The 18173-nt window shown below is 37.4% G+C and overlaps 1 protein-coding gene across 4 annotated transcripts in view; it reads right to left on the bottom strand.

The window, feature by feature from the left end:
- TINAG (tubulointerstitial nephritis antigen) overlaps positions 1-10855 on the bottom strand; it is an 86541-nt gene extending 75686 nt beyond the window's left edge. The window contains exons 1-4 of one of the 4 annotated variants that reach the window (XM_059937532.1): positions 10827-10855; positions 9897-10207; positions 2344-2407; positions 1627-1716 (exon numbers count right to left, since the gene is read on the bottom strand). In XM_059937532.1, the coding sequence (XP_059793515.1) occupies positions 1627-1716; positions 2344-2407; positions 9897-10197 (455 nt within the window). In that variant the 5' untranslated portion in view covers positions 10198-10207; positions 10827-10855. Of the gene's footprint in view, positions 1-1626; positions 1717-2343; positions 2408-9896; positions 10364-10826 lie in introns of those variants that run through there. The other 3 variants (XM_059937531.1, XM_059937534.1, XM_059937533.1) reach the window with 3 other exon arrangements.
- Positions 10856-18173: the final 7318 nt, after the last annotated feature.

Genomic DNA, 18173 nt, shown 5'->3' with positions numbered 1-18173 from the left:
TAAATTCAAGGACTTTCTACACTCCCTCCTGTTGTTCCCTGGTAAATAATTTTAGCTTTACTCCTTTTCTTCATACTTTGTCTCTTTTACTTAACTTTTTTCTTTGATCTGTGTATATTTTCTTTTGCTGCAATTTTACTTCACTGTTTTTTTTTTTCAAGTCATCTATGTTTGCTACTAAAAGGCAAATCCCATGCCTCTTAAGTAGTCCTAGAGTACTCTCAGAATAAACAAATGATGGAAAGACAATTCTTTCTTCCAAGGAAGGCAGCATTCCCAACAGATCTGTACTCTTATATGACTTTCTTTTTCCACATTGCTTTAGACTGCGGTTTCTCCTGGGTTCTGTGACAGCGGAAAGCTTGGCTGCTTATGTTGGCTTCTTGGAAGTGTGTGCTTGTTAGCTCAAGCGTTTGAATCCTTTTAGGAACCTGAGTCAGATAATCTCTCATGATGACACATACTCTCATGTCCTTTTAATGATTTAAATATCACTTAACCATAGAAAATAATTGTTTTTCCCTAGAAATACTTAAAATGTCATCATATTATCACCTAAAATATTGTCAAAACACATACACACACACAGGAGTTGAGAATGGTTTAAGAATATTAATATCAACAAATGTGACTTCCAAGTGTCTTTCGTGTCTTCCAAGAAAATACTCCAGGTGCATAGAAAATTAGTGTCCCCACTGTCCTGGGAAACATATGTCTTAGGTGTAGCAAGAAATGATATTTCTACGTTTTAAAAATGCATTTCAGGATGACTTCACTTTTATAGTTGCTTGACAATAGGTCTTCTCAGGTGAAATCTTTTCCTGAAGGTGGAAAATGTTTTTGAGGGTGTATAGAGATTTGATCAGTGACAGTGGAGAAATCCTGAAGCAGAAAACAGCTGGCCCATCCCTTCTCCCTTCAGCTCAGTAAAGAAAGCCAGTGTCAGCACCTACACCTAATTCCCTCTATGTAAGTCGAAAAGTGACTTAATTTATTAATCTATCAGAGAGCATCAAACAGTTATTTGCTTTAAGTGTCAATCAGCTCAAGCTTCCGTTTATTAGCGAAGTAAAATGGCTCAACCAGTCTTTTGACTCAACTGTGAGTGAAATTGGCTAGATATCAGTCATGTAAATGACGCTGTCTAGATGAACTGGTCGTTTGGGGGATCATCGAGATAAAATACTGCTTTCTGAAGGTCAGAGTCTACCCAGGTTAGCTGAGCATGTGATTGGCTGGGACAGGGAAGCAGCGGAAGGAAAGATGATAAAAATGAATGAACCTGTTTGCCTACTTCCTGATTTCGCCTGAATACTTATTTAAACTAAAGCTCCCCCTACTAGCCTCACTCACAGCTTGACACTGCTCCTTCCTAAACAATTTAAGACCATGCTCTATATTTCCTCTTTGTGCATGTTAATTTTTAATCATTTAATGTTCACCTCTGTTCATTCCAATTTCACATGCCTTTCTACCGCCCTCCCCATTTCTCACCCACTCTTTTTTTTGTTTTTGAAAGAATGATCATTTTTAGAAGGAAATGATAGGAAATACATTGTTTGAAACCTGAGGGGTAATGGGGGGGGGGGAGGTGCCAAAAAGCCTAGAAAGCAAGATTTCTCTCACCCATAGTCTCCTTTATTGACATGTTCAATTAATCCTGGTTGAACAAGGCATACATGCTGCGAACATTTCCATTGCTGTCCTGAGCATGTGCTGTAAAGATACAAAAATTATGAAAGTGGCCTGACCTTTAGGGAGTGTACTTATAAAATTAGTAACCAGAGTTGCACCTTGTTATGGCATAAAAGATATTTTTGACTAATGTTAACCATATGACTAATTCTTGGCAAAAATAAATCACAACACATGCATTAGCTACCACTCAATATCTTCCACTTCAGGCAATTAATAAATGAAATGATCACACAGTCATTGGAGTTTGAAAACATAAGACAATGGAGACAGTAGATTCAACACCTTTGTAATTGTAAATTTTCTGCAGGATAATCAATTTCAAGGCAGCTTTGTTTTATATATAGTTACTGTGTTCAAGAACACGTGATTTTCCTGTAGTACATCAGAATGTTTAAAATTAAGAGGTTTGTGAAAGTAAGCCCGCTGTCACAAACACCAAACTCAAACGTTAAAAGAAATATCCATGATTAGCTTTTAAACATTTATTAAAATTAAATATGCTTATAAAAAACTATGGGTACATAATATCTTATGACTTATGATTCTATCTGTATTTAAATATATGCTTTGTTTCACAAATGTTCCTTTTATAAGAAAACATACACAGACAGTAGAATTCAGTTCTGTGCAGCTTAAATTCATTACCAGGAATTGCAGTTTTCTTTAATTACTGATCCTTCTTCATAACGTTGACCATCTCTGTGGCAACCTGTCAACATACCATGTAAACAAATCAAAATTCTAAATTGAGTAATAAGTAAACTAAAATTGTATTTAGTATTTTCAAATATGCAAAAAAATTTGGTGCCCATCTGAAAGAAATCCACATAGGGTTTGTGTCAAGGTTTGTATATCGAATTCTTATGGGCTTGTTCCATAAGCTTCTATCTTTACATTGTGTATTTGTTCCAACTGAGAGGATTTGTAAAGCATAAAAACTAAATTACTGAGGTATTAATCACTAAACGCACTCAAAAAAATAATTAATGTATTTAAGTAGGTAAGCAGTAAAACAGTGTTTGAATTAATTTATGGCATTTCTTATCTTGAAAATCTAATCAACTCTCATATGTAAATATGATTAATTACATATGCTTAGAGGAAGGAGCTCAAAGTGTTGGACCAAAATATAAAGCTATTTCAGTAAATTCACCTTACAAAGATAAACTCTATTTTCTCTTCAAAATTTAGATCAGGAGAAAATTTATTCAGTTGTAGTCCTTTGTGTTCCAAGTCCAAATGTTTCTCAACCATTAACCAAAACTCGTTGCTATTTTACCAGACTCTATAAACTACTCCAAAGAGATGAATGGTGAATTATCATTATATGAAAACCAATCAGTAAGATATGGTGAAAATAATACCCTGGCTACAAATTAAATCCCTTTTGAAAATATAACTTACATAAATTTAAATTCATGCTGAATTAGCAAAAGTAGCAAAATTCGCTCCTTTGTCATGTGAACACTTTTTTGACGGAGACATGTCACTGATAGATCACAACAATGGCCCTTAGTTACATAAAATGAATTCTAACTTTTTATTCATACAATCATAGGAGGAAATCTACATGTTTAGAAAGCATTCCAAGGGACCTGGCTTAACCACCAGCCACAATGTCACAAAAGCCACTTACAAATTAGCTATCTTCCGATTTTTCCAAAAATTGTTTCACAGGAAATATTTTACAACTGCCTCTCTTCAGCATGCACTGTGTTCTCACAGTTCAATCTTTTGCTTAATGAATCTAAAAATCTCCTTGTATTTGCATCTATCCACCTCTTTTCCACGGATTTTTGACATTCCACTCTCACGAGAAGAGAGAAGGAAACCACCTCTCTCCTGGACCACAGGGGAGGGGAAAGATTTAACTTTAAATCAAGTTCAGAGTTTTAATTACTACCCAGGATTGAACACTTTTTGTAAATGAATTTCTATGTTTGTAACTTACAAAGACCCCCGGAATTTTTACTACCTAGGAAAGCAACAGAAAATTCATGCAACAATTCAAGTTTTATTCAAAGTCAAGGGAAGTACTTCCTTGACTAGTTCTAAAGGAGATGAGGGGCAAAATCAAAGCTGATTTTTAAAAAGTTATACTGAAGTATAGTTGATTTACAATGTTGGGTTAATTTCTGCTGTACAGCAAAGTGATTCAGTTATACATATACATGTTCTCAAACCTGGTTTTTAATCAAAACCGATGAATGTTGCTTGTCCAGCATACCAGTTATATAGATAAAGGGATGAGAAATCACAAAGGTCCTAAGGAAAGAAAGACTGTCCCTTCTCTAACCTGTACCCCAGCTATTAATTTTGAAGTAAAGAGAATGTTATCACCGTGCCCACCCAAGATCATTAGTACTATATCTAGTGTTAGCAAAAGTTCCATTTATTGGTCTTCTTTCCTTAATATCAAGTCAGAGTTGACTATAAGAAACAACGTTTGCTGTAATCTCACTTGAGAGTTGGCCTCTTGAACAAAAACCATAATCTGTTCATCTGAGTCTGGCCAAGGTGCTGACAAAGTGAAGCATCAACTTCTACACAATACAGAAACGCAGTCTACTCCCTTCTTCCACTCTTCCCAACTCCAGTGTATCCCTCATCCCTTGAACAGCATTTAGAGAGATCTTTTAAAATCTACATTGTGTCACTCCTTGCTTAAAATCCTCAAGTTATTCCCCATCAAATTTAAAATCAAACCAAACTTCTTACAATGACCTATAAGACCTTATCCAAAATCTCTCTTCCATAATCTTTGTCCTCATCACTCCTGTTGTGCTGGCTAAAGGGTTTCCATGATACTGATGAGGATGGAGAGAAGTGGATGAACATAATTTGGAGACAAAGCAAATGGGACTAGCTCTTGGACTGAGTTTGGAGAATGAGGAAAAAGAGGAATCAAGGGTGTCTCACTAGGATTTTGGCCTGAGCCATAGAGAGGCAGTGAAGCTAATATTGAAATAAGGAACAGGCTTACGGCAAGAAATCAAGAGTTCTGTTTCGCATATTTTAGATTTAGATTAAGTCTAGGTTAGCCATCCTAATGGAGAATATCAAGTAGAGTAGTAATGGAAATTCAGAGTTAAGTCATGATTGGAGCATGAATTTGAGAGCCAGCAACATACATATCTTTAAAGCCTTGAGACTACATAAGAGGCTGCTTGAGAGAGGGTTTGTAGGTAAGAGAAAGACGTCCAGGACTGAGCTCAAACTCTGTAGCTAACAGACATTCAGAAGAGGAAACAGGGAAGGAGTGAACCATGAGGAAGAAGGAAATTCAGGTGAGGGTAGAGTCTTGAAAAGTAAGAGAAGAAAGTATTCCATACAAGCGAAAGTGGTCACCTACACAGAGTACCACTGAGGGATCAAGAAAAGAACAGACATCTTAATATTGCACTTGGAAACATGGAAGTCTTCAATAACCCTGCCAAGACAGAGCTCGGTAAAGTAGCAGGAAACAAGGTCTTGTAGGAATGAGCTGATGAGAGGCTTGGAAATCAGGAAGTGAAATGTTTCCTTCAGATATTTTTGCCATTAAAGGAAAGAAGGAAATGGGATAATAGTTGGTTAAGGACATGGAGTTGAGGGAGGGCTTTTTCAAAGTTGGGAGCTACAACTACCTACTAACCTCCTACAAGAGAATATCTTGTAAATGATGTTTGCTCACTTTCTTAGTTATTTCCTTGGGGAAAGTTCCTAAAAGTGGAAATTCTGGGTCCAAATTGATGTTTGGACATCTTTAAGGCATTTAATTCATATTGTCATTTTTTTTTTTTTTCTTTTCAGAATGATTTTACCGATTTACATTCACCAGCAACTGAATGAATGAGTTATCCTGTGTCACCCTAATGCATAGACTGTAACTTTGGTTCCCATGTTAGGTACCACCTCATCATGGAAACAGAGTCAGAGTTAGAAACTAACCTTTGATGTTGTCTAGCTCCATCTCCCAAGCAATGCCTGAATCCTCTTTTGGATTCTACTAGTTTTAAATGAAAAATATTTCTTTTAAAATGCTAATTTGAGAACATGATTGACATTTAAAGGTAGCAGAAAAATTGGGGGAGTTAAAAAAAAAATTTTTGTAAATCAATAGTTTTGTAAATTGATTGATCCAGGAGAGAAAGGGAGAAATGATGCTTTAGGAGCTAAAGAGGGAGAGGAGAGAGGAGAGAAAAGGAGAGAGAGTGAGGGAGCGAGGGACAATTGTAAGGGTGGTTATTTTGAAAAGATAAGAGACAGTGGGATTTAGAGCTCAAGAGGCGGAATCTACTCCATGGAAACAGTAACCAATATGGGGGTACTTTGAAAATTATGATGATGGAGAGATGAGAAAATTCCTGGTGGTTTTATTTCCTCAAGGAAAAATGTATAAAACACTTCAGAGTGAGTTAATCAAACTGATTACACCTTGACATAGATGATAGATAGATAGATAGATAGATAGATAGATAGATAGATAGATGATAGATAGATAGATGATAGTAATGGTTGTTGAAATTAAAGGAGTATTGCAACTTTAACAGCCATTAATACAAAAATAGGGCAAATCGATATTTGGAAAGTGAAATCAGTCTCTTGATTTGAGAAAAGATGACAATATGATGTAACTTATTTTAAAATAACTTCATCATAAAGTGTTCTAATAACTGTACTGGTCTCAATGTCACTTCAGGGAAGGCAGTTGCCTGCTCTAATCAGGAGTCTGCATCCCAGGGGCAGTCAGTAGCACTGATCCTGAAAGGCCAGACTCCAGGCAAGCTGCTACAAGGGGTTCCATTATCCATCTTTTAATGAACACTAGAGTAGCAGTATAATGAGTATCAGAAATGGTCTTTCACTGGCAAAATTAGTGGCTTGTTAATCAGCATGATGGATATAAGTAATCAGCTCTTATCAGTTAAATTAACAGCAATAAGTTGATATAGATTAGCTAAAACATTTAAAAATCACATCCCACTCTCATACTCCACAGTTTTTATTTATCTCTTAAGGTCAAAAGCCTTCACTCTTAGACCTGGTGCCCTAGGATTGATCTGTACAAGGTCCTGTGTCCAGCCACTGGGTAGGAGGATTATCATAACCTGACACCCTCTGTAATATTATCACATGGGAAAATTCCAGTAAATTTTTCAAGCAAAGTGGGAACATCTAACAGGATGGAGACCTGAGACTTCAGGAAGCTTACAGAGGTTTATGGATTAGTGTATATCTCCCTACCAGTATATATTTTTGTAACAGTATGCACGACAGAATTGGGACTGTGATTTATCTTCATTGTAATGTGGTTAAGGAAGTTGTGAAGGGATAAATAATCCTCATTCAATTCAAATGTGTCAGTGGTTTACATCCATTTTTTACCAATGTGAACATAAGAGTTGTGTGTAATCAAATTAGCTTAGGTCTGTTCACAGCACATGGCCCACTAGACTCTTTTCTTAAGATCTGCTACACCAAGAGATTCTGTCTGGAAAATCCACTCTGGTTCTGTTTCAAACTCTGTCACTTGTTTTCTGTATCTGACATTTGAAATCCTCCAATGACTGGAAGTAACCAGCAGAGATGGGACAAAACCCAGAAGGAAGATGTTTACTCATATGTCCAGACCAATTTACACAAAAGGTACATATCTATTTATTTATTTTTTGACATATTTATATTTTTAAACCTTAAGATAATATACATAATTTTAAGTCCCAGGTTGAAAAAGAAATGCAGTATAAGAAACTAGATAATAACATGTAACTAGATACTTGAAAAATATTTAATAAATTAATTAATGAACTAGACAATACCATGTAAGTAGATAACTGAAAAATATTTAATAAATCAGTGAATAACTGAAAAATATTTAACAAATCAGTGATGCTTTACTAGCATCTCAGAGGAAAGTCTCTTTATACAGCAAAAAAATTAGTATAAATAGTATATCATTTCTATTTATTTTAGTTAATTTTGTAAAATTTTTAAATATCGTGTAGTGTTATTTTCTTTTAACCAGCTACTTTCATAAGGAAGATAAAACAAAGGAAAAAAAATCACTTTCATGAGTGCAAATATAGTTTACTGTGAACATTTGCTACTAAACAAAATGATGAATTGCTTCCCTCCATCATGAATGGAATAAAAACTATGCTGGGAACATAAGTTCTACCTAAAACATGACCCTAAATTAAAGTCTTAGGAAAATCCTAGCTTTCAAGCAAAAATGGACATGAAAGAAGCAGCAATTTCTTTTCCAAATGGGTTACATGACTCAAATAAGAAAAGCTCAAATACGTTTTAGCACATCAAAAGCACCACAGCTGATCTATAATATTTATCCTCAACTTCCAGGAAGATGACCCTATTCGTACTTAACATCTCTCAATGAGTTCTCATAACTAAGATAAAATCTTAAACTCCTGATGTGGCCTATAAACCCTGGCAAAATCTGACCTCTACTCACCTCTCAAACCTCATCTTATGTCATCCCCAACCCTCCACTGATCATGCCTCTCCGGAAGTGGTGGCCTCCATCCAATTCCTGGGCAGCACCAAGCTCCTGGCTCCCAGATCCCTTTCTGGTCACCTCACTCTTCAAAGTCTTCAGGTCACCTCACTCCTCAAAGTCTCCCACCCAAGCTAATGTCATGTATTATTTTACATGTTAATGTTATATTCTGGTATACTTTCTCACCGCACCCTAAATGTTTCCTTCAGAGAATTTAACACAATTTGCAATTGTAGAGTGAATTTGTTAAATATCTTGTAACCCCCACATATAACTTGACTGTCACTTCCATGAGGATAATATCTTGTCTTTTTTCTTCCCCATGGTTGCCCCCAGCAAAAGCAAAATGACTGGCATGGTGGAGGTAGTCAATGAATATTTTTTGATGAATGGCTAGGTCTGCTATTTCTAAGAGACTATCTGCCACTTTTTAGGGTGAAATAAGTGTTTGCTGAACTGTTTACTGGTAAAGACAAAGGCCCGGCATTAATTTTTTTTTTAATTGAAATTAGTTGATTTACAATGTTATGTTAATTTCTGCTGTACAGCAAAGTGATTCAGTTATACATATATATATTCTTTTCCGTATGGTTCATCACAGAACATTGAATATAATTCCCTGTACTATACAGTAGGAGCTTATTGTTTATCCATCCTATACCTAAAAGCTTATAATACGTGTGTGTTTTAAGGAACACTTCCTCAATTTTACAAACAAGATGACATTACTGAGAATGAAGGCAACAGTCAGCATCTGGATCTTGCTAGAAGGATACCAAATCCTAGCTTATCCTACATTGTCTTCTAATTGTAATCTCCACTCACCATCACCCATTTACAGTCATGTGACATAGCTCCGAGGAAACCTGCATTGCTGCCTGTATAAGTGGAGCAATAGAATTTTATTTTGTGTTTTTGGCAAATTTTGGATATATTGATTGCTCAGATTCTATAGCCATTTTACTATAATTAGACCAATACAGGAAATACCACCATTTTCCTTATGAATTATTTGTATTTATTCCCTCAGTCTTAGACTTTTAAAACTACCCTATATGGATCACTCTTTTGTTTTTAATAGTTTAAAACCCCAGATTGGCAAAATGAAACAAAACAAAAACACACATGGTGACTCTATTTGGTATTACTTAGGCAGAGAGGGTGGCCAACTTTATTTTGCCTTTGCACTGGTTTAAATGGCATTGCTACAACATAGGTTCTAATGCTGCGAGGTCCAATAGTCTCATGAAATAGTAAGTAAACTGTTACATAACTCTGCAGAGGATCAGGCTTGTGAACTTGATGAGATTCTCTAAGAGGTTACACTCAAAAACGTGTGAGCGATTTTTTTCTTGTCAATACATTTTACAAAAAAAGAAATAAAGAATTTTAAGTAACTTTTATATAAGTTGAGTGAGTATTCAGAACAGAATCTAGACAAGCCTTCGTGGCCGTCACAGCAGAATTTCCCTGAAGGCACTAGTCTGATGCGTGTACCCGGCATCTAAACCAAAGCACATTAACAATCCTAAGAAATTTATTCTGGTGATCGAAATATTCATTTTTCATTTCAACTTAAGAAAGGAAGGGAGGAAGGAAGGGAGGGAGGGAGGGAGGAAAGAGAAAGAGAAAGAGAAAGAAAGTTGGACAGATCTTGTTATGAACTAGAATAATGCTTGAACACATTCCCAAAGCCTACCTTCTGGATACCAAGGCTTTGTGTGAGGAGGCCATTCCTTCTTTTCACGGCAAAATGACTTGTAATCAGGACAGCAATCAGAATTCTCCCTTTCACAGAATTTATCACAGTAACACAGTGCATTTGTCTCATAGAACTGAGTCACACAGGCATCATCTCTGTCTTCACAACAACCAAAACTTCTACAGTATTGCCCTTTGAAAATGGCTCTTTTGAATCGAGTACCTTCCAAAATGGTGTGATTCCTAGTGAAATTAGCTCCGGGGTCCACTTCTCTTTGAGATAAATACTGTCTCTCCATCCAAATTTCTCTGGTGAGATAAGCAAGGATTAAAATCTTAAATCCAGTCCACATTCTCCAGAGGTCAGGTGTGGCTCCCACTTGCTATTAAATTCAATACCCTTGGCCTTGGGGCTTCTCCTTGGAGCCTGAATTCTAATCATCAAGACAACTCAGCCTGAATCCTGAAACTGATCCTTTACTTGAACTGAGTGTATTTCTTGTAGTTAAACATTAATCAAGAATTTCAATGTTTGTCCAAGATAAGGTAAGTGTTAGAAATAGACCATTGTCATTCCTCCAATGTTTAAATTTTATATTTAATATAATGGGAAAAAATGCCCATCACCATAAAAATAAATACCTAAAAATCTTAGGTATAGATGATATATTGAATATTGTTTGCTTCCAAAATAATCTAGATTCTTAAATCAAAAACCTCTCTGGAATACACATGGCCCAAATTATGTCTGTAATAACTACTGGCAAGGTGTAGGGAATTCAAAAGTCAAAAACAATTTTTCATCACCTACTTGCACCGCAACTAAAATCCAGGCTCTCCTGAGGTTGTCTGCTAGGATCTGTCATAACAATAACACACGCCCAGTCACACACTGGCTTGATTTCCCATGTGTACCGCAGTCACCTACCAGAAGCATTTTGATTTCAAGGCTTAGTGGAGCCTAATTCAGCTAGAAATTCCCTGACGGTGACCTTAGTTTTCTCTACCTGAATCTCTACTTGACATCAATGCAGGAATCTGCAGTATCTGAAAGGCAGTTTATAGTCAAGAAAAGTCAATCCTGTGTGCTAAAGAGCTACGGGGGGGGGGGGGGGGGGGAAGGGGGGAGGGGGCGGGTAGAGGGTAGTTGTGAAGGAAACTCAAAGGTCAAGATGTCTTTCGTGTTTCTGTAAAGCTGTGCAGTTTGCTATACCACATTTATTCATTAACTATAATAACTCCCTTTGGATTGGGGATAAATAACCAGCAGACGATGATTCAGCAAGAGTGGCCAGGTTGCCTAGAGGAAAGGACTTGTCTTGACAATCAGAAAACCTGGACTCTTGTCCCTGAGCTTACTGTTGAATTGGCTTTATGATCTTGGGTTCACAATTTTCTTCTCTGGTCCTCAGTTATTTTCCTACAAAATGAGTGTCTTCCTCTCCAAAGTTAATCCATATTGCCAACTATTCGAACTTGTTCCCCGACTTTGCTCTGTAAATTATTTGACTCACACTTTTATCTTCATTGTTTCCCTTTCTTCTGGCACCTTCCTCTCAGGCTATAAACCAGTGCAAGTCTCTTTATCTTTTATTGTTTTACTTTTACATCATCATGATGTCAATTTCCATAATCCCACTGTCTCTCCAATCCCAAAACTGCTGGCTCCACTTCCTTGCCACCAGCTGAGTCACTAAACTACTGCAAAGTACTGTCTCCAGTCCCACCGACCATCACTAACATCGATTCCCATTGACCTGTGTCCATCTTGATCACACCTGAATCCTCTGCAGCATTTAACCCTGTGTAGTGAACTAGTCAAGAACAGGAGCCAAAGAGTTAGACTAATGAAGTTCAAATCCTAGTTTCACCACTGACTAACAGCACGTCTTTGAGAAAGTGGCTTAGTCTCTCTATACTTTAATTTTATCATCTGCAACATTTAGATAACAATATTTATTATCATATCAGGTAGGTGGGAAATTTAAATGAGATAATACATAAAGTACTTAGCACATCATTCATGCTGAATAAATGTTAGTTATCATTCAAAAGTACAATCTCCACCTAAAAACTCTTTCCTCCTTTAAGTCCGACACTTTCATGCTCTCCTGCTTCACGTCCCATTTTTCATAAGGCTCCCAATTTATCTGCTTACTCTTGGACTCACTTCCTTCTCTTCTCTGTGGTCATTTAAAGTGTTCTCATCAACATCCTCAATCCTTTCCCTCCCTGGTCCTCACATATCATCTTTCTTCAAAACACCAAGCATTGAATCAACCTAAAAGCCATGGGCTACAAGACTCTGTATGAGGTGGACCTCCAAACCTGGTATCTCTCTGGCCTCAATTTAAACTATTTTACCCCTCAATCTTATTGGTCTGGTCATCACACTAACCTTGCCCTTCCTCATCATGCCAGGCACACTCCTATCTTAGGACCCTTGCACTTGCTGTTCCTTCTGCCTGAACCATGCTTCCCTGATATACACATGGATCAATCTCTCATCTCTTTCAAGCCTTTTTTCAAATGACACCTTCCCAGAGAGACCTTGCCTACATTTCCTATCTAAAATGACACGCCATCTCTAGCCCCAGCTCACTCTATCCCCGTTCTCTGTGCCTATTACTGATATATTAACATTATATTCATATCAGTCTTATTTATTTTCTGTATTTCCTCTCCAGAAAGCTCTACAAAATCATAGAATTTTGTCTATGTATAATTTGTCTGTTGACCATTTTATCTTCATCACTTAGTTCCTGACATATATTAGGCACTCAAAAAGCATTTATTCAATAAATATATGAAACCTACAGTTTGCATTTTCTACCCCTGTACTATGTCTATCGGGTACTGTTGGAGATGATCCACCAGCTTGTAGAACTGCTACCACCACAAATTTTTTTTTTTTTAATAAATTGCTCAGTTGTCTTTTTTTTTACTATTTGAAATGCATCCTCTTTCTTTCTTTCTTTCTTTCTTTCTTTCTTTATTTATTTATTTATTTATTTATGGCTGTGTTGGGTCTTCGTTTCTGTGTGAGGGCTTTCTCTAGTTGTGGCAAGCGAGGGCCACTCTCCATCGCGGTGCACGGGCCTCTCACTATCGCGGCCTCTCTTGTTGTGGAGCACAGGCTCCAGACGCCAGGCTCAGTAATTGTGACTCACGGGCCTAGCCGCTCCGTGGCATGTGGGATCTCCCCAGACCAGGGCTCGAACCCATGTCCTCTGCATTGGCAGGCAGATTCTCAACCACTGCGCCACCAGGGAAGCCCCACCACAAATTTTTTGACTTTGGTCTCAGCTAAGCTCTTAAGTGCTGCTCATATTGCTTTAACTTGTTCCCTTTGGAGTCATTACAAACCTTGATTTCCTAACTTCCTAGAGAGCGTCACTTTCTAGGGAAGACATTCTCTCAGAGGTTACCAAGAAAACAAAGACAGCAAATGTTAATCCCATGCCTTCCTGTCATCAAACTCATAAACCAATCTACATCTGCAGCCATCCTCCCCATCTTCCTTCCAGACTCAGAAGATGAGGTGTCATCCTGTTCCTGGGGAATCCTTCCATCTATGATTTTTAATCTTCCGTCATTTCTCTTAGTCCTTCACTTATCTCTTGGTTCGTATACATCTTCAACCCTTTTCTCATCCAATGACTTCAGCCCCTGAGTAGGATTCAGCAGACGCTGTTGACACTCTGTCCATATTCCCATCATCCATACCTTTTTAGGACAAGCTGGCTGAAATTGCATCCTTATGAGTTAGTGATCAGAGCTCCCTCCTTCCCCGGTCCCACTGCAGAATAATCCAGAAGTGCTAAGAATTAACACCCTCCCTGTAACCCAGAAGAAGCCCTTTAAATAATGCGTGGAAGAGTTGATGTATAAGTACCCCACTCTCCTTATTCTTTCATGGGTTATCTCTGATACCCACATACACATAACTCTCACCCTGAGGTAAGAGTGGGAGCCCCACAGACAGAAGGGATTGACAGTGGTGCCCTAACTTACTTGTTTACAGCACATGGTTAAATATTACAGTTTAAGTGTATCTACTGATTATACTTTCTCACTTCAATCATTTCACTGTCTCAAAATTGATGAAAACTTTCAAATATCCCTGCAAAGAAACTTCACATTGCAAGTGACATATTTGACACAAATTCTACTACTAATGTATTCCTTTAGACTAGTAGTTTTCAATAGGGGATGACTTTGCTTCCCAAGAGAAGTTTAGCAATGTCTGGAGACTGTTTTGATTGTCTGGACCACAAACATCTGGTGGATGGAGGCTAGGGATGCTGCAGAGCTTCCTAGAATGCACAGGACAGAACACACAACAAAGAATTATCTGGCCAAAATTGTCCATAATGACACTGGCAATGATCGCTGATTGACACATTACAAACATTTTAAAACAACTAACAAGAAATCAGAAAAAAAAATAAAATGCTCATATTTACTTGCAATTTGGATTTACATGAAGGTTGATCAGATGAATCTCCAATAAATGATTCTTCGACATAATAATCAATAATTGTAATACGTAAGTACTGGGGTGGATTTTCAAAAACTGGAGGTGTAATGTATGCATAACTAGAAAGGTTAGAGTTGACCATGCCACACCCTCTTTCAACATGACCATTCTCCTTGGATGAGCTTCATTTCCGATGAGAAGAAAGTGCTGCATTTCCTCTTCTTGTGATTTTTACTACCTTCATTACACAGGAACAATGGAGGAAATCAGCACCTTTGGATGTTTCCTAGGAAAGAATGAAGTCAATCAAATAAGTTGTCTTAACACTAGATCTTAGTAAGATGCTACGAAAAAGGACTGGACACTGGAAATTTTAGTCACGTTTATCCAATCGTCCCCTCTCATCCACAGTTTTCCTTTCCGTGGTTTTAGTTCCCCACAGTCAATCGTGGTCTGAAAAAATTAAACGGAAAATTCCAGAAATAAACAATTCATAAGTTTTAAATCGTGCACTGTTCTGAGTAGCATAATGAAATCTCACGCTGACTAGCTCCATCCCACTCAGTATATGAATCATCACTCTTTCTGGCGTGCCCAGGTTGTATGTGCTACCCACCCATTCATCACTTAGTGACCATCTCAGTTATCAGATCGACTGTTGGGATATCCCAGTCCTTGTGTTCCAGGAACCCTTATCTTACTTATAATGGCCCCAAAGCACAAGAGTAGTGATACTGGCAATTCAGATATTCTCTTACTGTGCCTAATTTATAAATTGAACTTTATCATAGGTATGTATGTATAGGAAAAAACATAGTATTATACGTACAGGTTGGTACTATCCAAGGTTTCAGGCATTCACTGGGGCTTTTAGAATGTATGCCCTGTGGATAAGAGGGTAGTACTATAATTGGAAGTTTTTAGATATATTTAAATAGGCAAAAATAGGGAGAGAGGGAGAGAAAGAGAGAACTCAAATTTTAGAGTAAAGAATTTCAATGAGACATAAAGAAAACTTTTGCCTACAAGGTGTAGTTGTCTTTGGATTAGGTTTCTAAGAGGGACTGGAAGATTTTATACATTGTAATTACAATATATGTCTGTATATGTACATATATATGTCTATTTAATACACAATACACACTGTGTGTTAGAGAGTGCACATAATCTCTTTGGATCTTGCAGTAGTCCATAATGGTAGAAATTATATTTATTAGCCCTATTTTCATTTTTACAGATGAAGAACTAAGACTCAAGTGACTATGCAAGTTCACAGCCAATGATGAAGCTGTTGACCCCAAGATCAGGGCACACATCCCTGTCCCATCCAGCCTTCCTGTTTAAGTATTCACCTGGTCATCTTGACTAAACCCTGCCCTTAGCCCATGACATGGATAATCTATCCAGATTCTTTCCAACCCAGTGATTCCTGAGGTGGGGAGAATATGAGAGGGGGTGGAGATCTAGCAAAGGATCATGGGGTTTTTCACTGACTGGTTCTACATTGTAAAAACAGTCAAGTGAAACCCTATTCCTCTGTGGAAGTTTACCAGTTAATGCAGACTTGGTCTCTAATTATACATTACTGAGAAAATTGAAAAAAAAAAGTAAAAAATTAGTAGATCCATGAAATGGAAAAGAGAATCTTACAATAGCTCCCTAACGAGTAATAGTTCAGGGTGCTGGGCCCAGGTCTAGGCATGTAGCAATTTGTCTCAAAATCTTCTCACCTCTCACAGTAATTAAACAGATACTTTGGGTTTACTTTCCCCTTGTCTTTTACTTTTTTTGAAATAGCAATGTCAACATCCTTTTCCATTAAAAAAATTTTTTTTCCAACACAGAATTGCATGCACAGCTATTTATGTAGCATGCATTTGCAGATTAAGAGAGTCTAGTGGGAATATTTCATTTACACCAATAGGCACCAAAGCAAACCTCTAATGGGCCAAGAGAATGCATCCAATTTGGGCCTGGAAGGAAAAGAGAGGCCCTGACCAAGGCCACATTTTACCTCCCACCTGGTCTCCACTCTGGTTCAAAGACCTCCTACAGAGATTATGCTGCCCATTCTTTGCCTTGATGTAAATAGGGGAGGAACCTATGAAATCTCATAATGATAAGACCCAAAAAGAAAGAAAAAAAAATCAAAGAAAATGAAAGAAAATGCAGGAAGGCAAAGGCGATCATAAAAGACTACAACAGAGAAAAAGCTAACAGAAAAAAAGTTATTAGAGGAAAAAGTTTGCATATGAGTGAGAACAAAATTTTCTTTCACATCAAAATTCTAATTTCAATATATTTAAACAGGAAACAATAGGGGATGCAAACAGTTATCCTCTAGAGCTAATAAATTTTTTTTAAATTAATGCTTTATTTCACATGAGGCAGTTGAAAATAAGAAATAGGCCTGCTATCTAATTCTCTTAGCATGCTTTTAGCAGAGCAGCGCTTTGAGAAAAGGCAGTTTTAGTCACTCATTATTTTATTCAAAAAATAATAATATATGTATAAAACTTCAAATGTACTCCAGGCACTACTATATTTGGGGGATGCACAGATTAATAAAACCTAATCCTAATCCTTACAGAAAAACCCAGTATATCCAGGAAAGCCAGTTTGTAAAAACATCTTTGCAAGGAGTCTTGATAAGTGTTATTACAGAGACCGTCAGAGGGTTTAATAAGAGCACAAAGAATGCAGTGGCCAACCCTTCCTGGTGGAATCAGGAAGGATGTTACTAAGGAAATGACATTTCATTTGAGGCTTAAAGTTAGTAAGTAGGATATTTGTCATGTAAAGTAGATATAATTCTAGACTGAGAAACAGAACATAACACAAGACACATTTGAAAAATTGGTAGGGGCCAGATACTTTTGGATCTTGAATGACAAGGACACACCAAGTACAGACTTCACTTTAAAAATAAGAAGGAATATTAGTCAGTTGTTTTCCCTCACCCCCAAACTTTTTTAAGTAACGACATACATTTTCCTTTAGGGATCTGCTCTTCCTCCAAGCCATGTAGTCTTGGTGAAGGTGACCATCATAGGTCTTCATCTCACCACTTCTGGAGATCTCATGTGACATAAACTGAGCCCGTCACTCTCTCCTGAGAACTGAATCTTGAGTGGAGTGACTGGTATGAGTTATTCAGATACTGGCACCCCCACGACTGGCCAGGAGGTACTGACCAAGATCCTTGGTTAGTCAGCTTTTCTTTAATTTCTGTGAATACCAATATCCTTCAAAAAATTCTTTTGGGAAGACCTTCGATTAACCATAGTCAGTATCTGTCATTTTTACTAATGAATCCTTGGGACAGGAAGTTATTCCAAATTCATAACAAGACAAGGATATGGTCAGGATGGCATTTTTTGATAGATCATCATGCTAGCAGAACAGAGGATGGATCAGATGAGGGTGAGACTGGAGACTGGGAAACTATTGCAGGAGTCTCAGCAAGGATGATGAAAACTTGGCCTTGAAAAGTGGTTCTGAAATAGAGTAAAATAAGAGAGATATGAAGCAGGTAATACTTATAAAATGTTTCACTGAATGTGGAGATAAAGGAATAGGGGTCACCCAGGGTGAGTTCCAGGGTTCTTGCGCTTATGACTAGCTAGTAGCAGTAGCTACAGAAGAAGAAGTTTGGGGCAAAATTTAGCTCAGTTTGGAATCTATTGTTTGATATTCTGGTGGGTTCTCCAGATGGGGATGTCTAATGAGAAACTGACTTCCATCTTTGCTAGAGTTTAGATTTGCAAGTCATCAACATATAGTAAGAGCCATGAA

Source organism: Balaenoptera ricei, chromosome 11 (genome assembly GCF_028023285.1).
Source record: "Balaenoptera ricei isolate mBalRic1 chromosome 11, mBalRic1.hap2, whole genome shotgun sequence".
Taxonomy (NCBI): domain Eukaryota; kingdom Metazoa; phylum Chordata; class Mammalia; order Artiodactyla; family Balaenopteridae; genus Balaenoptera; species Balaenoptera ricei.
The sequence above is the reverse complement of the archived record's forward strand: the minus strand, read 5'-3'. Positions and strand labels throughout refer to the sequence as shown.